The sequence below is a fragment of the Vicugna pacos genome, chromosome 3, assembly GCF_048564905.1.
Source record: "Vicugna pacos chromosome 3, VicPac4, whole genome shotgun sequence".
Lineage (NCBI taxonomy): Eukaryota > Metazoa > Chordata > Mammalia > Artiodactyla > Camelidae > Vicugna > Vicugna pacos.
This window is the reverse complement of record NC_132989.1, coordinates 68,878,822-68,903,916: the sequence shown is the minus strand read 5'-3', so window position 1 is coordinate 68,903,916 and position 25,095 is coordinate 68,878,822. Positions and strand designations below refer to the sequence as shown.

Genomic DNA, 25,095 nt, shown 5'->3' with positions numbered 1-25,095 from the left:
TGTTATGGCAGCCCTAAGAAACCAATACATCCTCAGAAAAGAAAATGGATGTTAAATGAACTACTTGAGGTCTGACGGGCAACACCTGGCAAAGCCCGACACACACACACTCCAAATCCTATACTCTTCCTAGTGCTGCTGCTGCTCTGAGGCAAGGAATTTTTTTTAAAAAATTGTGAGCCTTTCCAAATTAAGCCAGACACTTAAGAGTAACAGCAATAAGTAGGTTAAAAACTTCTAAAGAAAAGTCAGTACATTTAAATTATAATTAAGGGGACTCTATTAAAACAACTCCTCTAAAACAGCAGCATTTGAAATGATCTTGTTTTTCAAAATGCAGAACCTTAAAAATAGTCTTTGGTTGAAAGCCATTATAAGGATGATCAGAATTTCTCTGTCATAAAATATAAAAATACTATGTTTCCCCTATTATCCTATATGCCTCTACGCTGAGATCCAGAGATCAAGACTCCAGACTTCCTACTTACTTAACGTATCCAGCTTAGCACGTGACAACAGCGGGGATAGAGCTACAGAAGTTACATCATCTCATCTTTGGTTAGGAAGATATATTAATACTACTTTACCTTTGCTTACACTATAAGTTTTAACAAACATATATGGTAGGAGTTTTACATACGGCTAAATAGTATGCAGTACCTAAGGGTACTTGAAGTAAAAAGAGTTCCTTCTAAAATTAAGAAACTTTTTTAAAAAATAGAATTTACAGGATCATAAATTTACTATTGTTTGGCATTTTCGTGTACTTTTTTTTTTTAACAAGACAGATTTATTGCTTTCAGACATTGCTCGGAAATTTGAAAAGTTTAACGATATCTTATTTCTTCACTAGTGAGCCACAAATACACTTTATAGAACAAACCCTCCTTAATTTAAAATCTTATTAAGAAAAACTCAATAAATGACTGACAATCTACAAATAGGTGACAGTTGTTTTTTTAAAATACTACAGCATACTGCTGGCTGGTAAGTATTCATATATGATAGAAAAGAAAGTTGAAGCATAATAAACTGTATTTTCTATATATGTCAATATTTTTTAAAATTCTCGATTCCACTTAGTACATCATCTATTCTAATGTATTAATTAGGGCACTCCCAAACCCAGAAGGGCTAAATGATCTTCTTTTTTTTCCCATATATACAAATCTGACTGTAAAGTCTCTTTAATATGCTAAATTTGAAACTTACAGTCGAATTTGTAAAAGCCAAGAGGGTAAGCTCCCATAACTCCAAAATCCAAAACAACTAAAAATGTGCAACCGCAGAGGCCTTCAACAGTTACATGTATGTTCATAATAGAGTATGCCCTATAAGCACTTTTCCATCCCTACCCATTTATATCACCACCACCTTGTCTAGATTGCTAGCCTCCCAATGTTTTTCCAGTATCTCTTATCTCCAAGTGAATTGACAGGACATTGACAAGCTAAGTTTCCTGAAACAAATTCTCAGTTTCTCGTGTAAGTTGAGAATAAGGCTAAAACAAAAATATCTGTTCACAGGCCTTCAAAAGCCAGCTTCATGTATATTTAGGGGCATCAAAAAAGCAGGATGTCAAAATGTATTGCAACAAAAAATAAACTACCTCTACTCGGTACACAATCAAATAAGCAGGGAACCAAAACATAACTGGGACAAAAAAGTACAAACTATCTCTATTTTGTTTCACTATTCAGGAACAGTTTTAATCAGTAAGTATTTGGACTATAAAACCAATTTACAAAACAAAGTTAAATTAATAATGAGTTACTTATAAAGTAGAGTTTTAGATGCCAAGTTACAGCTACTTTAAGTACCATCAGGCCAAGCTAGAACACACTAAAGTACATATATATTTCACAACAATAAAATAACATTTGTTATTACTGTGCATAGTTACTTAATCATGATTTAGAAACTAAATTACTAGGTGTAAGGTAAAAACTCCTACTAACTTCTAAGATACATATACAAAGCTCCAACCACTAAATTCTCAAGATCAGGAAACAAAGGAGCGCAAGGGAAATTCACATTTCAAAGTTCTGACTAATTAAACAGAATAATTCATTAAGAATTTTTTAATTAAAAGAAGTTAAGGAAAATATTTAACTTGAATCTACAAAGCCTTTAGATAAAACTTCCAGTTAACAAGAAACACAGGATATAGAAAAGGAAGCAACCAGACAAACCCAGAGAAACATTCTGCAAGACCTGAGAGGTTTAAAAGATACACCAACCAGACGGGATGCAGCATAACTGGTTTAGATGAATCACTTATAAAAGAATTTAACAAAGAGTAGAATTAAATGAGATGAAATTTTACTGAAACAGAAATAGAGAACTGACCAGGAAAAAAAAAAGGTTAAAAAAATACTCTGTGTAGTATGATTCCTATCTTGACTTAAAAAATATACATACACAGACATATACACATGTGAAGTATGTATATTTATGCAGAAGAAAAAGATCTGGAAAAAACTGCATTAAGATATTATAGCTATGACTTCTGAGTGATGGAAATATAATGTTTTAATTTTATTTAGTTTTGCTAGTCTGTATTTTCTAGTTTTCTACTGTGCATGTGCATTCTTCTAAAACACAAACGGTTACTGAGAATAAAAAATAACTAAAACATGTAAAACAAACAAACAAAAAACTTAGATTCAAATTAGGATGATTTTTAATTATTCCTACCAGTTAAATGTATGAGGTACTACGCTAGTCTCTTCAAAACTCTTATTAGGTAAATACAAATATTATGGATTGATACGCAGAGTAAGTACTCACAACTGCAATCCAATAATAGAGAAATACACAGTCTTCCAAAGAACTGGGAAACATCTTGAGCTCATATCTAGGAATCCAACTAACAAAACTACAAAGAAAGAAATGAAGTCCAGGAGGCATACAGCTATCAAACCAAGTACTCCTATCAAAACCTGATTTTTAGAATACAAACAAATAAATACATGCTGCATTAGCACACTCCAGAATAAAGACTTGTTTACTGAACTTACATATTTTTAAGCATTGTTTAAAAAAAATTGTGAGTTATTTCTTATAATGGTTTTAACATACCGCTGCATTCCTGCTCTGAAGCAAAGGCTTTGTATTCCGGATTAAAAGTCTATGGTCTGGATCCATAGTATACGGCTTCTTCCTTTTGTCAGTCTTTTCCTTTTGTTCCTCATCGGAATCATAGAAATTCTTTTCATTGTCCTCTAGAACATCATCCTACAGGAAGGAAATCCAATTCCAAGATTAGTTCAGACTGTGCATAGTCCAAATATTACACAAAGAACACTTTTTTAAAAAAATCTACAACAATGACAATATTTTACTGTAGAATACTACTGTTGAGGCAATTTGAAAATATTATGTTACTTATATGGAAGAAGGGCCTCGCTTCTTCTCATATTTTATAACACAGTAACTGTCCTTTAGTGCAATAGATAATACTTTTGTATTACATAATAAACCTCTGAAAATATTAAATTACCACAGAAATACCTACAGTTGCCCAAAGAGAAAGCTTGACCATTAAATTATAACAAAGCCTATAATGAGACTACCCAAAACCTGAAAACTGTTTCCATAAATTATCAGTCACTCTGTAACTGGATCACAGGGTCAGAAGAAAGAAGAAAACAGTTTGAACTGCAACAGATAAAAAAATCCCTAATAAACTTTGACAGGGTAAAAACTCGTAATTAAGTAGGTCCCTGTGTTGTCAAGAAAGATGCAGTTTGAGATTTATGTATATCCCTGAGAGTTGATTCTATGCTTTTGTTTTCTACTTTTTGTTTGAATTCTTTATTATCTCTGTCAGTAAAAATCAGCCTATAGGCATTTAGTCCTAAAAATAAACAAAAAGCATATAAAGACAATAAAATCCACTTGGATCCTACTGTTTATAGGTAATTTCTGTTACCAAGTACCTGAAACATACTTTCCAATTTTAGGAAGATGGAATGGATATACTTATTCCCTATTTCTCTCACTGAGAAAAACTATAAACTCAAGACATTATATACAAAACAAATGTAAGAAAGGAAAGGCAGAAAGAAGAAAGACTGGATAGGGACCTCAGGACCCCAGAGAGATACATAACAGTGAGCTTCTTGGATTTTCATTTTTACCTCATATATCAAAGATTGGGTGGAAGAGAAGCTGGTAACCCAGAAACACCAACAAGTATAGATAAAACAAACCCTCCAGAAGCCTGCTCTCTGTAGCCAAAGGACCAAGATAGGTGAAGTCTAGCAAGACAGAAAACTTTTTCAGAAAATAACTGCTCTAGTGCAGCCAACACTAGAGAAGTCACAATCTTACCCCTCTCTCCACCAGCAAAGGCTGACACGGAGAGCCGAGATTTCCACCCTCCCCAGGCTGTAATCAGAGCCCCAACCTTCCCACTGGGGTGTTGACAGAAAAGGCCAAGATGGGACTGAGACTTAAACCCCTATCGAGAGATAATGAGGCACTTCCATGGTGGGGAGATGAAGTGGAGAGCCTGGAGATCCAAGCCCACCTGTCAGTAACGTGGTAACTTCATCCCTCCCCGCTGGGCCAGTGTAAGAGGATGCTTAGTGGACACTCCACTCAGGACTTGCAGCACCACCAGCTGGTGGAACAGGGACACACCAGTCTGTGGTGTAAATGGAAGACATATGTGGAACAGTAACGAGGCACTTCGATCCCTCCCAGCCAGAGAGCTATCAGGGGAGTTATGGTGGGGCTCGAGATCCCAAATTCACCCACAGTAACAATGAGCATAATCTCCCTGAGGTGTCAATGGAGGCTGAGCAGGGAACTTGGCGTAATGAGGCGGCTCACAACCCACTTTTCTCTGCTGGAATGGTGTCAAACCAACCTGGTTAAAACTGAAGGTTTGAATAAGATCCATAATCTCATAATACCTGAAATGTTCAGGTTTCAAAAAAAATGTAACTCATCATTCCAAGAGCCAGGAAGATCCCAAACTATATGAAGAAAGATAACCAGCAGATGCCAACCACAGGACGATGGGGACATCAGAGTTATCTGATGAAGATTTTAAAGCAGCCATCATGAAAATGCTTCAACGAGCAACTAGGAACATCTTTGAAACAAATGAAAAATAGAAAGCCTTAGCAAAAAATTACAAAATCTAAACAAAGAAATAGAATATATAAAGAAAGACCAAATAGAAAGGTTACAACTTAAAGATACAACAACCAAAATTAAACAATAAATGTGCTCAAAAGGAGTATTGAGAGGACCAAGAAAATCATCAATGAATTAGAACACAGAATGACAAAAATTACTCAATCTTAACAAAAGAGAAAAAGTAGACTGAGGACAAAGATAAAGGGAAAAAAGAAGAAAAAAAAAAAAAAGAACTTCAGAGAGCTGTGAACTATAACAAAACAGCTAAAACTTCCTACCATCCAGAAAGAGAAAAGAAAGTGGGTAGGGCTGAAAGAGTACTCCAAGAAATAATAGTTGAAAAATTCCTAAATTTGACAAAAGACCTAAAACTACAGATTGAATAAACTGAGTAAATCCTAAGCAGGACAAACCCAAAGGAAGCCATAACAAGACATTTAAGTCAAACTTCTGAAAACTGAAGAAAGAAAAAGAAAAATATCTGGAAAGCAGCATGACAGAAATGATACTTGAGAGGATGAGGGAATGGATCCAGACAATCAGTGACAAGGATGAATATGTAGGACAGATTCAAGAACTACCTAGAAGCTGAAATGAATAGAATGCAGTGACTGAATGTGACGAACGAGATTGGGGCACTCAATAAGGATGCCGCATTCCCAGCTCAGATGACCAAGCAGGTGATGACGCTACCAGGTAAGATAACCTCGTCCAGGAGTATCTCTCTTTTCCAAGGCTGCTCACTATACAAACATCCTTAAAAGATAGTCCAGAACCTATCAATGCCTTTACAAACACAAGCTGCAAAAATGAGAAAAACCAATGAAGAATCATCTCCCAATAGTTTCTTTTGCTCATGACTTAACCTTAGTCTTCAAAGGAAACCTTCTTTCTATAAATTAGCAAAGTCCCCCTAGCAAAAGGTAATTTATAATTTGTGATCTCTAATAATTTTTCCTTCAACATGGCACAACACTTTTTAAAAACAGTTATTAGCTAGACACAGAGTTTTCAGATTTGAGACCAAACACACAACCTATTATAGAGAACACTGATAAACTGGATTTCATCAAAATTAGAAACTCTTGTTCCATGAAAAATCCTCTTCAGAGGAAGAAAAAGACAAATTACAGACTGGCAGGAAATACATGCAACTACATATGAAACAAGGGGCTAGTGTCTAGAATATAAAGACCGCTTCCAAAATTCAGCAGCAAAATAGTATAGCTGCTATAAAAAAAACCAGCATGGTAAGTCCTCAAAAAATGAAACAGAATTACCATGTAATCGAGTAATGGCCGCTTCTCAGTATACACTCAGAAGAAGTGAAAGCAGAGACCCGGAGAGATATTTGTACACCCATGTTCACAGCAGCATTATTCACTACAGCTAAAATGTGGAAATAACCCAACTGTCCATCAACAGATGAATGGATAAACAAAATATGGTATAGCCTTCAAATAAAATCCTATTTGGCCATTTAAAAGGAACAAAACAAACTACCGTTACTTGCAACAATACGAATAAATCTCAAAAAATAAACTAAATTGAAGAAACCAAGCATATAAGAGTAAATATTATATAATCCCATTTCTATGGTATTTCTAAAGAGGGCAAATCTCGAGAAACAGAAAGTAGCTCAATGGTTGCCTGTAGCCAAGGGTGGGAGTGGAGGCTGGTGTTGAATGGGCACCAGGAGACTTTTGGGGTGATGGAAACGTTCTAAAACTGGATTGGAGTGATGGTTGTGCAACTGTGTAAATTTACTAAACTCATCAAACTGTATAGTTATTTTAAAATAAGTGAATTCTATGAGAGGTAAATTATACCTGAATATATCTATTTTGTAACAACAACAACATCAACAAAAAAAGGGCAAAAGAAACTGTTACAGACTGAATTGTGTGTCCCCCAAAATTTACATGTTAAAGCCTCAATGTGACTAGATGCCAAAATAGGGCCTTTAAAGAGGTAATTAAGGTTAAATGAGACCATTTGGATGGAACCCAATCCAACAGGACTGGTATCCTCAGAAGAAGAGGGAGAGGCCATATGAAGACACAGCAAGAAAGCAGCCATCTGCAAGCCATGCAGAGTGCCTCAGGAGAAACCAGACCTGCTGACACCTTAATCCTGGACTTTCAGCGTCCTGGAAGAACTATGAGAAATAAATTTCTGTTTATTTAAGTCAGTCTGTGGTATTTTGTTACAGCAGCCCCAGAAAACTAGTAAGAATTTTAATAACAAGAAGTAGGGGGCTGATGTAACAAATACCTAAAAATGTGGAAGTGGCTTTGAAACTGGATAACTGGTAGAAGTCAGAACAGTTTTGAGGAGCACATTAAAAAAAAACAGACTGCCTTGAAGAGACCGTTGGTAAGAATAGGGACTTAAAGGTGACAATAAGACATCAGATGGAAATGAAGAACATGTCTTTGTAAATTGGAGGAAAGGCAATCCTTGTTACAAAGCAGCAAGAACTTGGCTGAACTATGTTCTAGTGTTTTGTGGAAAGCAGGAGTTAAATGTGATGACCTTAAATATTTAGCTGAGGAGACTTCTAAGCAAAGTGTTGAAGGAGCAGTATGGTGTCTCCTTGCTGCTTTCAGTGAAATGAGAAAGTTAGATAAACTGAAGGAATTTAAGCAAAAGGGAACCAGAACTTGAAGATTTGGAAAATGCTCAGTCTACTCATATTGAAAAAAAATCAAGAAAGTGTCTTCAGAAGACAACACCAAGGGTGTCGCTGGCAAAACATCTGACAACGAGATCATGGGTGCCACTTGTGGGTTTAATCAGACATCCCAGCTGAAGCCAGGAATAAGGCTGGGATTACACCAGCAGAGATGCTGCCAGCTTCACCTAAAGAGAGATGGGACAAAATAAAACAACAAAAAAAAGGCTGTCAGACTTCTGGGATTCCACAGGGCAGCTCACTGTGAGGGGGCAGACAGAAGGCAGCCATCTGTAAGTCAAGGAGAGAGGCCTCGGGAGAAACAAAACCTACCAACACCCTTTACCTTGGAGTTGCAGACTCCAGAATGCTGAGAAATAAATGTCTGGTTGATCAAGCCACCCAGAAGGTGGTATTTTGTCAGGGCAGCCCTAGCAAACTAATACAGTCATCAACAAACAATTACTGAAGGAGATACACAAATGGTAAACAAAGCACATGGAAAGATAATCAACTTCATTAGCTAACAGAGAAATGCAAATTACAACCACAGCAAGGTGGTTTTGTTATGGTATGCATATCAGAATGGCTCTCATCCAAAATTAAATTTAAAAATAGTGACAACACCAAATGGTAGTAAGGATGTCGAGGGAATGGATCACTAATACATTCACCAGTGGTGAATGTAAAAGGTTACAGTCACTCTGGCAGGTTGGCAATCTCTTACAGAACTAAACCTGTAATTACCATACAAACCAGTGATTGCACTCCTGGGCGTTTATTGCTGGGAAATGGAAATTAATTCTCTTACAAAGATCTGTACACAAAATACTCACAGCAGCTTTATCCCTATTAGCCAAAATGAAAACAACACAGATGTCCTTCAATGAATGAGTGGTTAAAAAACTGGTTAAACAAATGGTTAAACATCTATGCCATGGAATACCACTCAGAAATAAAAAGAAACAAACTATTGATACACACAACTCTGATAATCTGAGAAGGATCCTGAACCTGAGTGAGAAAAATTAATCCTAAAAGGTTACATAATGTATGATCCCATTTATACAGCATTTTTAAAATGACAAAATTATAGAGCTGGAAAACCAATTAGAGGTTGCCAGGGGTTAAGAGGGTGTAGGGTTAAGCATAGGGACAGAAAGGGGTTTAACTATAAAATGGTAACATGAAGAATACTTGTGATGGAAGTGTTCTGAATCTTGACTGTATCAACATCAGTATCCTGATTGTAATACCTTTCTATAGTTTTGCAAGATGTCACCATTGGAGGAAAATGAATAAAGGTTACACAGGATCTCTCTCTATTATTTCTGAGAACTGCATGTGAAACTATAGGTACCTTAAAACAGAAAGTTTAATTAAAATTAAGGAAAAGAAAATCAGTAAATCACTTAAAAGCAATTTGCATATATTTACTGTTATAAGAGAATAATAAAAGAAATTACCTATATTGTTTTTAATGTCATTTAATGAATTATGTTTTCCTTGCTAAATGCTTATAGTTAACACACAAACTTTACTTAAATATAACTGAAGACACTTTTCATCAAAAATATGACCTTTAGGTTTCTTGGAAGTAAGCATATTATCTCATTGCTTTTTAAATCCATAATAAAAAAATCTTAAGAAATTCTCTAAACAGAAGAAACTCACCAAATTTATACTCTAAAAACAAAAGGTATTTTTAAAGTAATACCTATCTTTAAACGTAAACTAGGAATTATACCATTATCATCTTCTTTGAATACACAATTCAAAACAAATTACTTGTCTCTTGTTGCTAAAAAAAAAAAAAAAAAACTAGAATTGAGATACACTTTTATATCAAGATCAGACTTGAGTGCCTGCTCCTTTATGGAGCTTCAGACCAAACTGGTTCTATTATGTGCATTAATAAACCAATAAAATGATACACAAATAGTCTCATTCTCTAAGCATAAGCACTCACCTACAATCTTTAATGAATATTAATCAAATGTTCAAAATCTACCTAAAATTGATATATGATGAAATTGCTGTATTAACAAAGCACTATAACTAGCAGACAAAATCTCAAATGCACATAAAGCTGCTTCTAATGAGTATTTATTCATTCCAGTTCCCCATTATTAATACTTTATTAAAGTTCAATTATATTATTTTAATGATATTTGTATTGCTTACTTTACTGTACAAGTATTTAGGATTATGATAGTAATTTCAGTAAAAAGAATGCAAGGGTGTTTTTTTTTCTTTCATTAGTATCTTTCCCAAATACAGAGATCTTATAAAGCTATTAAGTAAAATTTATACAAATTAATACTTCATATGTTTTATTAGAAATCTGTAAATTAATTCTTTCTTAACATTTAAGATTAAGTAAATTAGTATAATTTACTAAAATGAGATTCTCTGAAATAGTACAAAGTTTTAACAACAGGACTACTGGATAACAAACATGAAGAACATACCTAAAATAGTTACCAGTATCAACTATTATTTCAAAGTATATTCCCCCAAAAGAAACTTTCTTTTACACTTAGGACATTTCAATTTGACTCTACTGCTATGAGAACATCATGACATAGCTTTTTAGATCTGGGTCTGCTAATGACTAACAGTACGTATGTACCAACAACATAATTCTCTTAAGTTTGAACTAAAAGGAAAAAAATTTAATTGATAAAGGGCTGCAGTTTTTACAAGGTTAATGAAATGAACAAGATAAGGCTTCCACATGGGATGGGAGCCAGTCTCCGATAATTTTGTATCACTTTACAGTGATTCTGTGTCGCTGCTAGCTGTTTTCTCAGGTTTTCAACCCATGAAAACAGACATTAGCCCTAAGAGAACGGAAGCTAGACGCATACAACCAGCATGGGTGTACTAAGTCACAGTAGTTCAAAATCAGAGCTGTCTCTATGACCGCGTTAAATTACTTGACCTCTCCTTGTCTTAATTTCTCATCTGTGAAAGGGAATAAAAGCAGTATCTTTGACAGGAAAGTGTTTATAAAGATTGATTAGTTTAGTGAAGGTTACATAAGTACTTAGTGGCTAGTGCATATTAACCACCCAAATAGTCGCTATTACCACTGCTTTTATTATTAAATTTTTTTCTTTCTAGAAACCATGTAATAGAAACTATTACTTCAACTGAACTAAATATTCCTAGATGCCAAATATGAAGAAAAGCTTCCCCCTGAAATCATCCCGCAGAAAAGAAACTGCCTCAACTCTGAGAATTTACAACTGTATCATGAGGCTTTTGTACAACTGCTTCATTGTGAACTATAATGTACTGTTTGGGGAACTCTTTACACTGAAACAACTTTAATCAATGTTAGTTATAGATGCTTCAAAGAAGTCACAAACTCCAGTGACAAAAATGTCATTAAAAATAAGATCTGAAAGATTACTTTTTAAAAACAGGTAACACAGGATTATAGAGATCTGCTTCTAGCAATAGGCAATTTGGAATAACCCTTAGAGTAAGGCAATGAAAAGCCAAAAGAACAGTGATGAACTAGGCAGGCAAGACCTAGAAGAAGTAGTAAACTTGGAAATCTGACATTTGGAATTGCTTTCCCCCCCAAAGCACGCGTTACTACATAACAAAAAAACCATGAGGACTAAAGAGCTTTCAGCAGATTCACAAAAATACAGAAACAAAAACTGGAGGTCAGGGTCCACCAAAAAGCAAAATTTCTACTAACTCTGCTTAGTCTTTGGTTTAAAATCCTGAGAATCTATACCCTAGGAAGTAAAGATGATAAAATTGAAGTCCACCTTTAAATCGTCTCAATCTACACCTAAGATGATTGCATGAACTCAGGTTGTTGATACCCTTAACTAGCAATATTCTACAACCAAACCAAAATCTATCATTCAAAACTTTAAACAAGTTCAACAATTTTTCATAAAGGAATGAAGGCAGAGAGAAAAAGAGGGAAGAAAAGGCAGCGTCATTAAGGGTCAGGATATTGTTTTCATTTGGGAAGGAAAGCAGGCTATTAGGTGAAAGGTGTCAAGGGGGGGGCTTCTGAAGTATACTTATAATTTCTGTTTCTTTATCTGAGTACTTGTTACTAGATTTATTCAGTTTGTGAAAATTCATGAAGCCATTTGCTTCTGACTCATGTACATTATCTATTTCTACTTCAATGGAAACTTTTAAATATGCATATAAGAAAAAAGACAATGATGTGAATATTAAGTAAAAACACAGACAATAAAAACAAACAAGCTGAAAAATCAGGATATCAGACAAGAATTTAAAATGGAATTTAAAGAATTTAAATGTAAAATAACTACAGGTAATATGTTCAAGGAATTTAGTGGTGAGACTGAGCTTTTTGGCATGGATTTCAATCTCATATTATTTTTTACAGAAAACTCAGATTCACTTTTTTATGTTATTTTGATACAAAGAGCTATAATTTCAGGAGCCACTTGGGCAGATCAGATAGAGGAAGATTTGTGCTCTCTTAGAGATAACAGCCCAGATAATCAAAGACATTAACTAAGTGAGGACTCAGACTTTATATCTTAGATAACCTAGAACAGTTTTAAAATAATCATTCTTAATTAACATTTAAAATGTATGATGGAATGAATTTTATTTTCACCTTGTCCAGAAATAGAAAAGTTAGTTAAATAAGTAAGGTAAACAAGGTATACTGAGAAGGATGTTTAGTCTGCTTAAGAGTAAGAATACAGTGGGGAGGGTATAGCTCACGTGGGCAGAGTGTATGCTTAGCATGCATGAGGTCCTGGGTTCAATCCCCAGTACCTCCTCTAGGAATAAATAAATAAACCTAATTACCTCCTCCACCAAAAAAAAAAAAAAAAAAAAAGAGTAAAAATACAGATAAAATAGGTTTCAAAGATGTTGAAATCTATGGAAAGAAATGTCCATTCACTCAACTCAGTATTCTAACCGTAAATCATATATAAAAAAGGAAGACAAATCAAATTTAACATACTGTCATGTGTATCTGGAAACAACATTTTAGAAAAATTTTATTTTTAATGTAACTGCTTAATTTTTAACTTATTCTATATCTTCTAATATATTTCTTATCTAGAAATGGATATTATACAGTTTCAATTTACACAATACATCTATGAATTCGGAAATGAGTAGAAAGGGCTCTCCTATATTGCCAAAGTAGCTGCTATGAAGCCTTTAGGTATTATTTTAAGTATAAAGCCTTTAATATGCATGTAATTTTTACCATCTTAAGAGTTTGGTCTCCTGATACACAGATAATACAAGGTATAATTTTAAAAGAAAAAATATTAAGTTATAACTTTCATTTGCTGTCAAGGTGAAGGAAAACAGATACGTGTTTCAGAAGTATTTGTATCAAAAAGGGAAAAAAATCAATTATTATATTTATTATTTCCATTGAGCCTAGATAAATGAGGCATTATTATACATGGGATTTTTAATAGGTATTCATTAAAACATTTTATATTGTGGCTTAAGTTGGCAATTTTTCTAAGACATAGTCATTTAAGTAATGTCACCTTTACTCCAATAAATTACTGATATGATAATCATAAAGATTTTAACAGAAGAAAAAGATTTTAACAGAAATCTGATGTAAAAACCCTGCTCTTTTGCACCTTGGAAAATGGCTGGTTCTAAAGCCAGAGCAGTTATAGTAAATCTAGATCATGAAGTATTTAAAAAAACTGGCCAACTACCTAAGGCCAAAGCTGAAAAATCTGAGCAACAAAATAATAAGAGTATTAGTTCATAACCCAAAGAATAATAAAAATGTCTATGAGTTCATATTTAAGTAAATAAATGACTGAAAAATAAACAAACTGGGGAAAAAAGCCTAGTTTCCTTATAGAAGAATTCCAAATAGTAACTATGCTAATATCATGTGAATGACTACTGGAGACTTGAAATGTATTTCTATGTCAGCATCATATCTATTTTCCAAGGTAATGTGTATTTCAAACAACCTATATAGAAGTAAAGATGGTTCACTACAGAAAAGTATTAAATGACTCAAAAAAGGAACTCTGGTAATAATAAGAACATAAATACATAAAATGTTTGTGATGAAACTTATGAGTATAAAAAGCTATATTTATAAATGAAGATTTTATTTTTCTATGATTTAAAATATAAGAACTGTAGAAAATGAAATTATATATTACAACAGACTACTTTCTCCATCTTTCTAAAAAAGTATACATTCAAGCTGAATCCCCCAAAAAAGTTTTAAATCCTCTCATTTGTAAAATGGGGACCAACTTACATTTGAGAAAGCTTTGTAGCTTTTTTAAAGTGAAGACACTGTTTTAGAAAAACATTCTGAATAAATATGGATAAAATTATATAATATCTTAAATTTTATATGAAATTTGAGTAGAAGTGGGAATAGGGTAGAGTTCAAATGAGAGCAGCTATGAGTTGATGAATGTTTCAGCTAGGTGGTGCGTACATGAGGATTCATTGGACTGTTAGCCCTCCCTTTGTGTATGCTTAAATTTTTCCATAATTAAAAGTTTACACAGTGAGTCTGACTTCACGATCTACTACAAAGCTACAGTAATCAAGGCAGTGTGAAACTGGTGAAGGAACAAAGAGATTAATGGAACAGAACAGGGAACCCAAAATCAGGCCCAAATGAATATAAGGTCAACTGATCTATTACAAAGGAGCAAAGGTAAGTACAATGGAGGAAGGATAAGTCTTTGGTGCTGAGCATCAACATGCAAGACAGTGAATCCTGACACAGACCTTACACCATTCACAAAATTTCACTCAAAAAGGGCTATAGACAAATACAGCACACAAAGCTATAAAGTTCCAGAATATAACACAGGAGAAAATCTGGATGATCTTGGGTACAGTGATGACTTTTAGATACAACTTCAAAGGCATGATCCATGAAAGTAATAACTGATAAGCTGAACTTCATTAAGATAAAAAATGTCTGCTCTGCAAAAGACAATGTCAAGACAAAAACAAGACAAGCCACAGACTTGGAAAAGACACATTTGATAAAAGGTTGTTATCCAAAATGTATAAAGAGCTCTTAAAACTCAACAATAAGAAAGCAAACTCAATTTAAAAATGGGCAAAAGACCTGAACAGGTAACTCACCAAAGATATACAGATGGCAAACAGGCATATGAAAAAATGTTCAACATCATATGTAATTAGGGAAATGCAAATTAAAACAAGATGCCACTACACGCCTATTTGAATGGCCAAAATCTAATACATTGACATTAAATGTTAGCAATGATGTGGTGCAAAAGAAACTCTCATTCATTGCCAGCGGGGATGCAAAACAGTACAGCCACTATGAAAGACAACCTTACAAAACTACACCCACTCTTACCAAGCAGTCTAGAAATCACAGTCCTTGGTTTTTATCCAAATGTTCCACACAAAAACCTGCACAAGGTTTATAGAAGCTTTATTTGTAATTGCCAATTTTTGGAGGCAAACAAGATGTCCTTCAGCAGATGAATGGACGAATAAACTGTAGTACATCTAGACAATGGAATACTATTTGGCTAAAGGAAATGAGCTATACAGACATGAAAAGACATGAAGCATCCTTATATACATATTACTGACTCAAAGAAGCCAATCCAGACAGGCCACGTAGTTTCCGAGTCCAACAAAAAGATATTCTGGAGAAGCAAAACTAGGGTCATAGTAAAAAGACTAGTGAGAGCCAGGGTTCGTAGAGGAGAGGAAAATAGACAGAGAACAGCGGATTTTTCGTGTAATGAAACTATTCTGTAAGATACCAAAATGGTGGAGTCACATTATAATACATTTGTCAAAACCCACAGAATGTATAACACCATGCACAACCCCTAATATAAACTATGAAATTCAGGTGATAATGATGTATTAATATACATGCATCAATTTTAATAAACGTACTATTGTGGTGAAGGATGCTGACAGTCAGGGAGGTGGGATGGGGACAGGGAATATATGGGAACTCCCTGCATTTTCCACTCTATTTTGTTATGAATCTAAAACTGCTCTCAAAAATAAACTTAAAACAAAATTTATAAAAGGCCCAGTGAGTTTAATATATCTGAACTTATTACATATGAAAATAGGTCTCCCTCCACTCATGTGTACCAACCACCCCAAGTGCTAATACAAAAACATCAGAATAAAATTAGCTTTCATTTGACAACATCACTTTCAGTAGAGAGAAACGCTGTAACATTAAATATAAGCTTTGTGAAGTCCAAAAAAATTTCCCTTTACTCCATAAAGTAAAGGGGTTTGTTTGCTTGTTTTTTTGGGGGGGGGGTGGTAATCAGGTTTATTTATGTATTTTTAGAAGAGGTACTGGGGATTGAACCCAGAACCTTGAGCATGCTAAGCATGTCATCTACCACTTGAGCTACACACCCCGCCCCACCACCACCATAAAGCATTTTTTGGAAAGGCACGGTTTATACATTTTTAATGTACTATTACACAGACTCATGGAATAAGTAAATAACTTATATTTGAGTAGTAATACTCTACAGAGTATTGTTTCCGAAGCTCCAAACACAGATGTTGACAAAAACCCTATTAAGTCAGTGTCTGAAGCCACAATTTTGGAGTCCACAGTTACTATTTGCTTTTTAGAGATTTGAAGACATAGAGAGGCTTGATTATTTCACCTGAGTGGATTAACTAGGAAATAAAACACAAACTATGACTTCAATGTCAGATCACTAAGAGTAACAAAAAATCAAGAAAAAATAAAATTGACAGCAGTTTAAAAACTATGCACAGCAAAATTTTCTCATATATAAAAACTGATGAAGGAATCAAACATTCCTGAAAACCATTCACCTTTGCAACATGTAACCAGTAACACTGGAATGAGCAGAAATAAAAGGCAACTTCAGCTGTAGTAATCTCTAATCTTAGTAAGTTATTTTTACAAATACTTCATTGAACCCCTAAAACTACTCCATGAGGTAAGCAAAGCAAGTCACTTACTTTTTTACAGATGAAAGAACTAAGGTACACACAGTTTACACGAATTATCGATAAACTCAAGAGATTAAAAGTGGTACGGCCATGATTTTTCCTCAAGAATCATTATTCTTTATCCTGCCATCTCTCCTTTTATTACCTTGGCAGTTGTAGTAGTCAAGAAAAAGATACCGGAAGTACCCACTTGCCTTATAAATTCCAAGACAGCCTAGAGAGCACTAGCACCAACTTAACATTCGTACCAGGACGACACAATGTCTGTGGTCTGCTGTGGACACAGACTACTACATAATGCTTAAAAGTCACACAGGGGACTACATCATGACAATATCATGCCATCTAAGATACGCTTATTAGCAAGCTTGGGCTACTGTAACAAAATACCCATAGACTGGGTGGCTTAAACAACAGACATTTATTTTTCACAACGTTGGAAGCTGGAAAGTCCAAGATAAAAGTGCTGGCAGATTCATTTCCTGGTAAGAACCCACTTCCCAGCTTGCAGATGGCTGCCTTCTCCATATGTCTTCACATGGCCGAGAAAGAGAAAGGAAGCAAGCTCTCTGGCTTCTCTTCTTATAAAGGCACTATTCCCAGGATGACAACCCCACTCTCACGACTTCACTGAAGCCTAAGTACTTCCCAAAGTTCCCACCTCCAAGTACCATCACACTGGGGGTTAGGACTTCAACATGTGAATTTTGAGGGACACAAATAGCACAGCAGTGTATCTGTGGTACATCTCTCTGCCATTGGATTAGATTTCCCTGACAAGACCAGAGTGAGTAGGTGATTGGCAATATCATAATCACTCAGCTGAATTAGTTATTCAGTACACATAGCACACCTTATCAGAGAAACCAGCTACTTTTTTAAAAAGTCATATTTAATAAAATTTTAAATTTAACATTTTTCTCAAAAAAAAGAGAAGTCTTTCTCCAAAAACCAGGTCTATGTAAAACAACACAGGATACACACACTGGTTTGAGACTTCTGTTTCCTTCTGTGAGGTAAATGCTATGCTCTCCACTTTACATGTTTTATACCACAGCCCAGTGACCACTATACCACACAGGTGGAAGTGTGGGTTTGAGGACCATTGAACACTGAATCTCCCCCAGTACATCACAATTACGGAAACACCTGTGCCCACTAACTTTGAGTTGAGCCACTAAGAAAATCCAAAGTGTTCAATTGCCCACAACACTTCTCATTTCTTACGACTACGTGTTCAGCACCAGTGTATAGGAAATAAGCTTTCCGAATGCAGCACTTTACAAATTTTGTTACTGAGAAAATCTGAAGAATCTACATAAGGCATTTTGTTCATATTTCTCTGAAATAAAATACACTCATGACACAAGTTGAACCCAGGCCTAAGAGTTCTAAGGCACAAGGAAGAAGGACTCTAATCATTTGAAAACTAATCAAATTCTAATGATGGGGATAAATAAGAATTGCGTTTTGTTAAGCATAATGCATTCTGGAGTGATCTGTACTCAATCATAAACTACAAAATAAAATTAAAACCAACCTAGGTAGAACTAATCATAATTTCTCACATATTCATTCTCTACTTACCTTAACCCATGAAGGAAAGAGAATATATTAAGAAGGTAAAAGTCTCTTGATTTGAAATTGGTAAATTTAATTCTCCTTTAGGTCATTTTAAAAAAAGATTAGAGGGTTAGAGCAGAGGTTTTAAAATATTTGTGGACATTCATGGGAGAGGGAATAAATTAGTAAAGTCTGTTTGTTTCAATCTTAAGGGGAACACTAATACTTAAATAGAAAAAAAAAACTGTACTCTAGATAAAGCGAGGGCAGGAAACCAGAGCTCCAACAAACACCAATTTTAAAAATCTTTTAAAGCAAAAAACCTAGGCTAGGAAAAACTATTCACGTAAAATATCAAGTTTCGTAAAGAGACTGTTTTTTCTTCATTAATTCCAAAATATTTATATATCTAAATTAAATAAATGCCCTTATATAAAACTTATATAAGCAACTGTTTTAAAAATAAGACAAGGATAACTACTAGAATACAAAGCTAAGAGTTAGAACTGATTGCATTTGGAGAGTAGGAAATGGAGGTGAGGGAGGGCACGTATTTACCATGTATCCCAACAATTCCACTTCTAGAGAAATGAAAATGTATGTCCACACACAGACTTGTGGCACTGGAAGGAAAGGTTATAGCTCTAGTGATGTACACAGAAGTTCAGGGTTCAAGCATAAGCAAGTGCAATCTTTGCCAAACACAGACAGAGATAGTAAAAAAAAAAAAATACACACGTATGTAAATAATTATTGTGTGTTACAGAAATTTTATGTTAAAAAATTAAGAGAAAAAGTGTAATTTTTTATTTTTACCTACATATATATCATTTCTATCATTCTTTTTTCTGCAGTTATAAATTACCATCTATTATCATTTCTCTTCAACATAAAAAATTTCTCAGTTTCTCTTATAATACCATTCTCCTGTGTATGAATTTTTCAATTTTGTTCATCTCAAAATGTCTTCATTTCACCTTCATTTTTGAAGAATGGTTTTATTCAATATAGAATTCTTTGTTGACAGTTTTTTCTCTCAACAATTTAAGTATGATATTCTATCGTTTTCCAGGCGCCACTGTTTCTGATCAGCAGTCATAGTCATTGCTTCTCTGTATATAATGCACTGTTTATCTCTGTCTACATTCAAGGTATTCTCTTTCCCTTTTGATTTCAGAACTTTGACTATAATATGCATAGGTGTGACTTTTAATTTACTTTGCCTTGGAGTTTGATGAGTTTCCTGGATCTGTACACTTGATTTTTTCCACTTTCAACTAAACTGTCTTCAAGTGTGGTGGGACAGAATTAAGAAGTCATACTATATCGGAACAAATAAAATTTTTGCACCAGCATTTCCCAAGTATTTGCAATATGAAAAAAGAATAATAACTGTCCAACATATTTACAGCATAAAAGGAAAAAAAATGCAAAAGACAAAGAAATCATTCTGGAAAAAAATTCTCCATATATCAAAAGAAAATTCTCCAGCAAGTTACTAAGAACATGAACTCAAAAAAACCACATGTTCAAACATAAGATGATAAAACCACAGGGTAAAAAATATAAGATTGAAACCTAAGTAAATAAACTTAAAGATCAAAACAATATTACCAAATTTAATAAAAATTATAAATAACAGATTAGATCACTGGAAATCAAATTACTGACAAAGACTGGAGATATTATGAATGCAAATAAAAAGATAAACATTATAGCAATTTTTTTAAAGAGATGATAGAAAGTAGACAAAGATTATAAAATGCAATAACTGGTATTCCTGAAGCAGATAATTGATAAATGAAGAAAAACAAAAACAAAAACAAAAACAAAACTTTGAACATCAAATTTAAAAACTCAAACATAAAAGACAATTTCCTAAAATAAAGGAAGTGAATGTGCAGAGCATACAGAATGAGCCACACCAAGATGAACCTCACTAATCTGCAAAAAATTTTAAGAAAAAACAAATTAAAAAAACGTATTTTTGAGGATATAAACAAAAAAATCAAGTTACCTGCAAAAAAGAAAAATCTGTGGCTAAAGAGCTCTCAAAAGGTGTGACTCTTATATAAATAAATAAATAAATAAATAAATAAATAAATAAGTAAGTAAATAAATATTTGTTGAATGAAAAAAAAAAAAAGGTGTGACTCAACAGTAGTATATCCAGTCAAGAACTCAAGTGTAGAAGTAACATCTCAAACATACAAGACCCAAGAGAACACCAATCCAAGAGTCCAGGTAAAATACCAAGTGAAAGTGACACTGCATGACTCAAAATTTTCCCTCTTATCTACCCATTCTTAAGAAGGCACTGGAGGATGCTCCATCAAAACAAGAAGACACTAGGGAGAGAAAGGCCTAAGGAACAGAGGATTTAACACAGATGAGGGAAGAACTTAAATTCCAGAACAACAGCTGTGTAGCAAGCCTAGCAAGCAATCAGACCAGAACAGAAGGGAAGGCAATTATTTTCTACATTTACTAAGTACTGATTGTATTAAAAAGTATTTAAAAATCTTAACAACATATCTTTAGCCAGAAGACTATTTGTAATATTCACTCCATCTTAATTTTAATATTTAACAAGTGATTGGGTTATTCTACTTAAAATTTTGAAGTATGTTTTAAATTGTTTATATGTAAAAGTCTTATGCCACATAGGGCCACACAGGGCTCTTAAACTGATGACATTTTATCATTGGACAAAGTAAACTTTTGATGGAACTTTTGCTAGATTAAGCAACATGTGGCAAGTGTCTTGACCCTTTCATGTCTGTTAACTTTGGTGAGAGATTGTTTTGCTATTATCTGTTTGTTTGATTTCAGCCAGTTCCTTTCCAGAATGCTATTCAGATATGTATTTTTTTCTGTTGTGTAAGATTATAGGTAATTTTATCTTATCTAGCCACTGTCACTATTTAAAATTGTTAATTTTACTTTCCTGTCATCATCAAATTATTTTTAGAAGCTGTATGCAAGTGATCCTTCCTTTATCAGTTTTCATTTTAAGAGCTTACCTATATTCTAAAAATTCATTATTCAGTACAACTTTAAAGAGCTTTGGTCATAAAATCAAAAACATTCCTGTCAGGCCCAGTGACAAGAGCTTTATTACTTCAGTTTATAATTAAAGCCACTAAAGTTTTTTTAAATCACTCTTAAAATTTACTTGGTGTTTTATAACACTTATTTTTAAAATCCATTACTTTTACAAAAGCAACCTTAGCCTCAGAGATGTACCTTAACGCTTCAAGTATTCTCCTACAACAGGCTTGAATGACACAAAGAAAATATTTAAGTTATTTTATATCCTTGAACATTATACAAACTTGACCTAGAATTTAAAAAAAAAACCCACTTGGGGTGCAAAGAGTAAGGTAAATGTAAGAAAATAAAAATGCAAATATGCATTTTAGCAGTCTCTTGAATTTATTAACCTAAAAGGTTTAATTTCCATTTTCCTGCATCAGCTGTATTTATAAAATGTCGTGCCCTATAAATACGCTGTTATTTTCTATAGTCAAGCACCCTCTTAACAAATCTTCTCATTAATATGTAAATTTAAAGTCAATCGGTCTTCTCCCTGACAGCCCCATGAATTCCTAGTGCACTGTATAATCGGCTTTGACTTGGCATCCACTATTTATCATCAAAGATGTCAGTTAGAAAAATTATGGAAAATGCACTGCAATTGATATGACTCCAATCTACTTTGTCAACACTTAATTGTTCCTCAAATCATACATTTACATATAAACAGCCTAAATACTGATCTATAATGATGCAAATAAACTAAATTAAAAATCGCTTCTGCCCCTGAAGAAGCTTGTTTGTATATGATGTGTTCATTTGAGAACTTACTGACAAAAGCATGTACATCCGCTCATCTCAAAAAGTACTTCTACTAATTTTCAGTTCCTCAAAAAAACACTTTAGCCACCTTCAAGCATATAAACACAAATGTTTTAAGTATTCAATGAGAAACATAATTTTTTCTCTTTGAAAAGCAAATGTAATCATGGTTATTGGCTAACTGCAATGTCTGAGCACTATGGATGGGGGGGCTTCAAAATTAGCTTTGACTAGAGCACAATAAGCAAGCACTCAGAACTTATTTAAGTGAGCAAAAATATATTTTAATTTAAAAGTCATGAGTGAACAGAATATAAAGGAAAGAATGTTGATCTAGGCATTGGATTATTCTGTTTCTATTTCTGTCTCTACCTTTTATAAGCAATATTATCTTAGGTGAGTCAGTAACATCTATACACCTAGTTTCTTCATCTATAAAATGGGTATAGTAATTCCCACTGCCCTCTCAAATAAAATACAACATAAGAAAATACACCAAAATAATAATTTACTAAATATTAAGTATCATAGTATTACTCTTCACATGTTCATACTACTTGAAAGAGAAACCTCAATTTTTAATGAATTTGGCATTTATAGGCAATTTATTATTTTAGATAACTTGTAAGTAAATATATTATTCTAGTGAGTAAATCCTTTCACTTCAAGGTAAATGGCCCTTTATATATCATAAAATGGTGTTGATACGGCATTTATGCAAATGACTTCTGCCTGCAAATAAAAGGAGATGGGGTACTAGAATGAACACCACTCTACTCCACTGATTCCACAGAAAAAACACATTCAAGTGTTGATGGTTAAGAGTCATGAAAGAATGTTAACAACTCAGCACTAACTCTGCTAGAGTACTGTTTCACTTTGTCTTTCTATTCTATAATACTCAACAGTTCTTCACTACATGGTATGCTTTTTACAACATGAGAAGAGAAAAATGAAAGCAGATATAAATGCGGAATACTTCTTAGTTTCTTCCAGGTATGGTCAAACTTTGCTTTACAATGCAGTTTGCCAACTTCTAAAGTTAAAATCACCCTATGTAGTCCTAAAAGATTGGATGCAACTTACAGTCTAGGCCAAAAATGTCCCCAAGACTATAAGTGGCTGGCTGTTCACTCAAAAGTTTCAGTGAAACAGAAGAACAGCTAGCTGCAGAGGAAGTCTGAAATGGGTTAACTGAAAGAGTGAGCATGGACATGGTCTAAATATGATAATCCACTTGAACCTTAATTTTATAAAATACCTGCCACCCAAAAGTCTGGCATCTTTGACGATCCTTACTTCTAATACTACAATAAAGGATGACCCTTTCAAATCTTTCCCACTGGTGCTGAACAGAATGAAAAAGAGACACAAGCCTGTTATCCTAATTATTTTGGAGTCAACTGATACCATTTTATATCAACAAATAAAGTAAAATGCACTATTCAAAGTAAAATTTATAACCACCAAAACAAGTGAAATTAAATGGTTGCCAATAATTGCCTCTATGGAGTCAACCAAAAGATTATGAGAAGGAAGATTTATTTTTTAAAATTTCACCATGTGCTTGAACTGCTTCTATAATTAAAAAAAAACACTATAACTATAACTATAAAAGTTATAGTTAGCTAAATCCTTACAAATGTTCTATTCAAGCGGTTTTCTTTCTTTCCTTCTTTGCATTAAGCCAAGGAATCTTTCTCAAAGGAAATCACACGCAAAGCTGCCTACGAAAGGCAGGCAAAGGTGCAGCCGCTGTTTGGAACGGTGGCAAGAGCCCCTCAAGCTGCACAGGGGAGAGCACAACTGCCCGCCTGGTGCTTCCTGAAGACAGAGCTACACCTTTGGAAACCACAGAATTAGTCTACCAACCACACAATTTAGAATAATGCCAGGGTCAGATAGCAGTAAGTAGCAAAGATAAGAAATAACTTAGCCCAATTCCAGTGTACCCGGGACAATGATCAGACTTCATCTCATGCTTGTAAAAATTAATGTTCACAGAGTTACACGTGAAAACATAAAGAATGCATTATAGCACCAATTTTTAAAATTACCTGTCAAAAGAATAAATATATATAGTAGTGTAGAATTTAACTTTCTAGCTTTGCAAACAGCTTTAAAAATTATTTCAGCTAAAATAAGGTAAAATAAAATTCAAGGAACAGAAACACAAACTACAAAAACAAACAGATCTTTTCAAAATTAATTAATTTTTTATGAAATCTTTTTTAAAATTCTTTTTTACTTTTTAAAAATACTTATTTATTTAAACTTGGGGGGTAATTAGGTTTATTTATTTATTTTTAGAGGAGGTACTGGGGATTGAACCCAGGACCCTGTGTATGCTAAGCATGCATTCTACCACTTGAGCTATATCCTCCTCCCAAAACAGACAGCTTAAAGTCTATTTTTAGACAACCAAATATGGAAAATACATATTTTAAGTCCAATTTCTACCTAATGATAAAGGAAGGGTCACTTGCATACAGCTACTAAAAATAATTTGATGATGACAGGAAAGTAAAATTAACAATTTTAAATAATGACAGTGGCTAGATAAGGTAAAATTACCTATAACCTTACACAACAGAAAAAAATATACATCTAAATAGCATTCTGGAAAGGAACTGGCTGAAATCAAACAAATAGGTATTAGCAAAACAATCTCTCATCAAAGTTAACAGACATGAAAGGGTCAAGACACTTGCCACATGTTGCTTAATCCAGCAAAAGTGCCATCAAAAGTTTACATTGTCCAATGATAAAATTTCATCAGTTTAAGAGCCCTATGTGGCATAAGACTTTTACATATGAATAATTTAAAACATACTTCAAATTTTAAGTAGAATAACCCAATC

General features: G+C 33.8%; 1 protein-coding gene across 1 annotated transcript in view; it reads right to left on the bottom strand.

The window, feature by feature from the left end:
* AP3B1 (adaptor related protein complex 3 subunit beta 1) overlaps positions 1 to 25,095 on the bottom strand; it is a 221,021-nt gene that overhangs the window by 121,874 nt on the left and 74,052 nt on the right. The window contains exon 8 of the mRNA XM_072958469.1: positions 3,082 to 3,237. Coding sequence (XP_072814570.1) covers positions 3,082 to 3,237 — 156 coding nt within the window. The remainder of the gene's footprint in view (positions 1 to 3,081; positions 3,238 to 25,095) is intronic.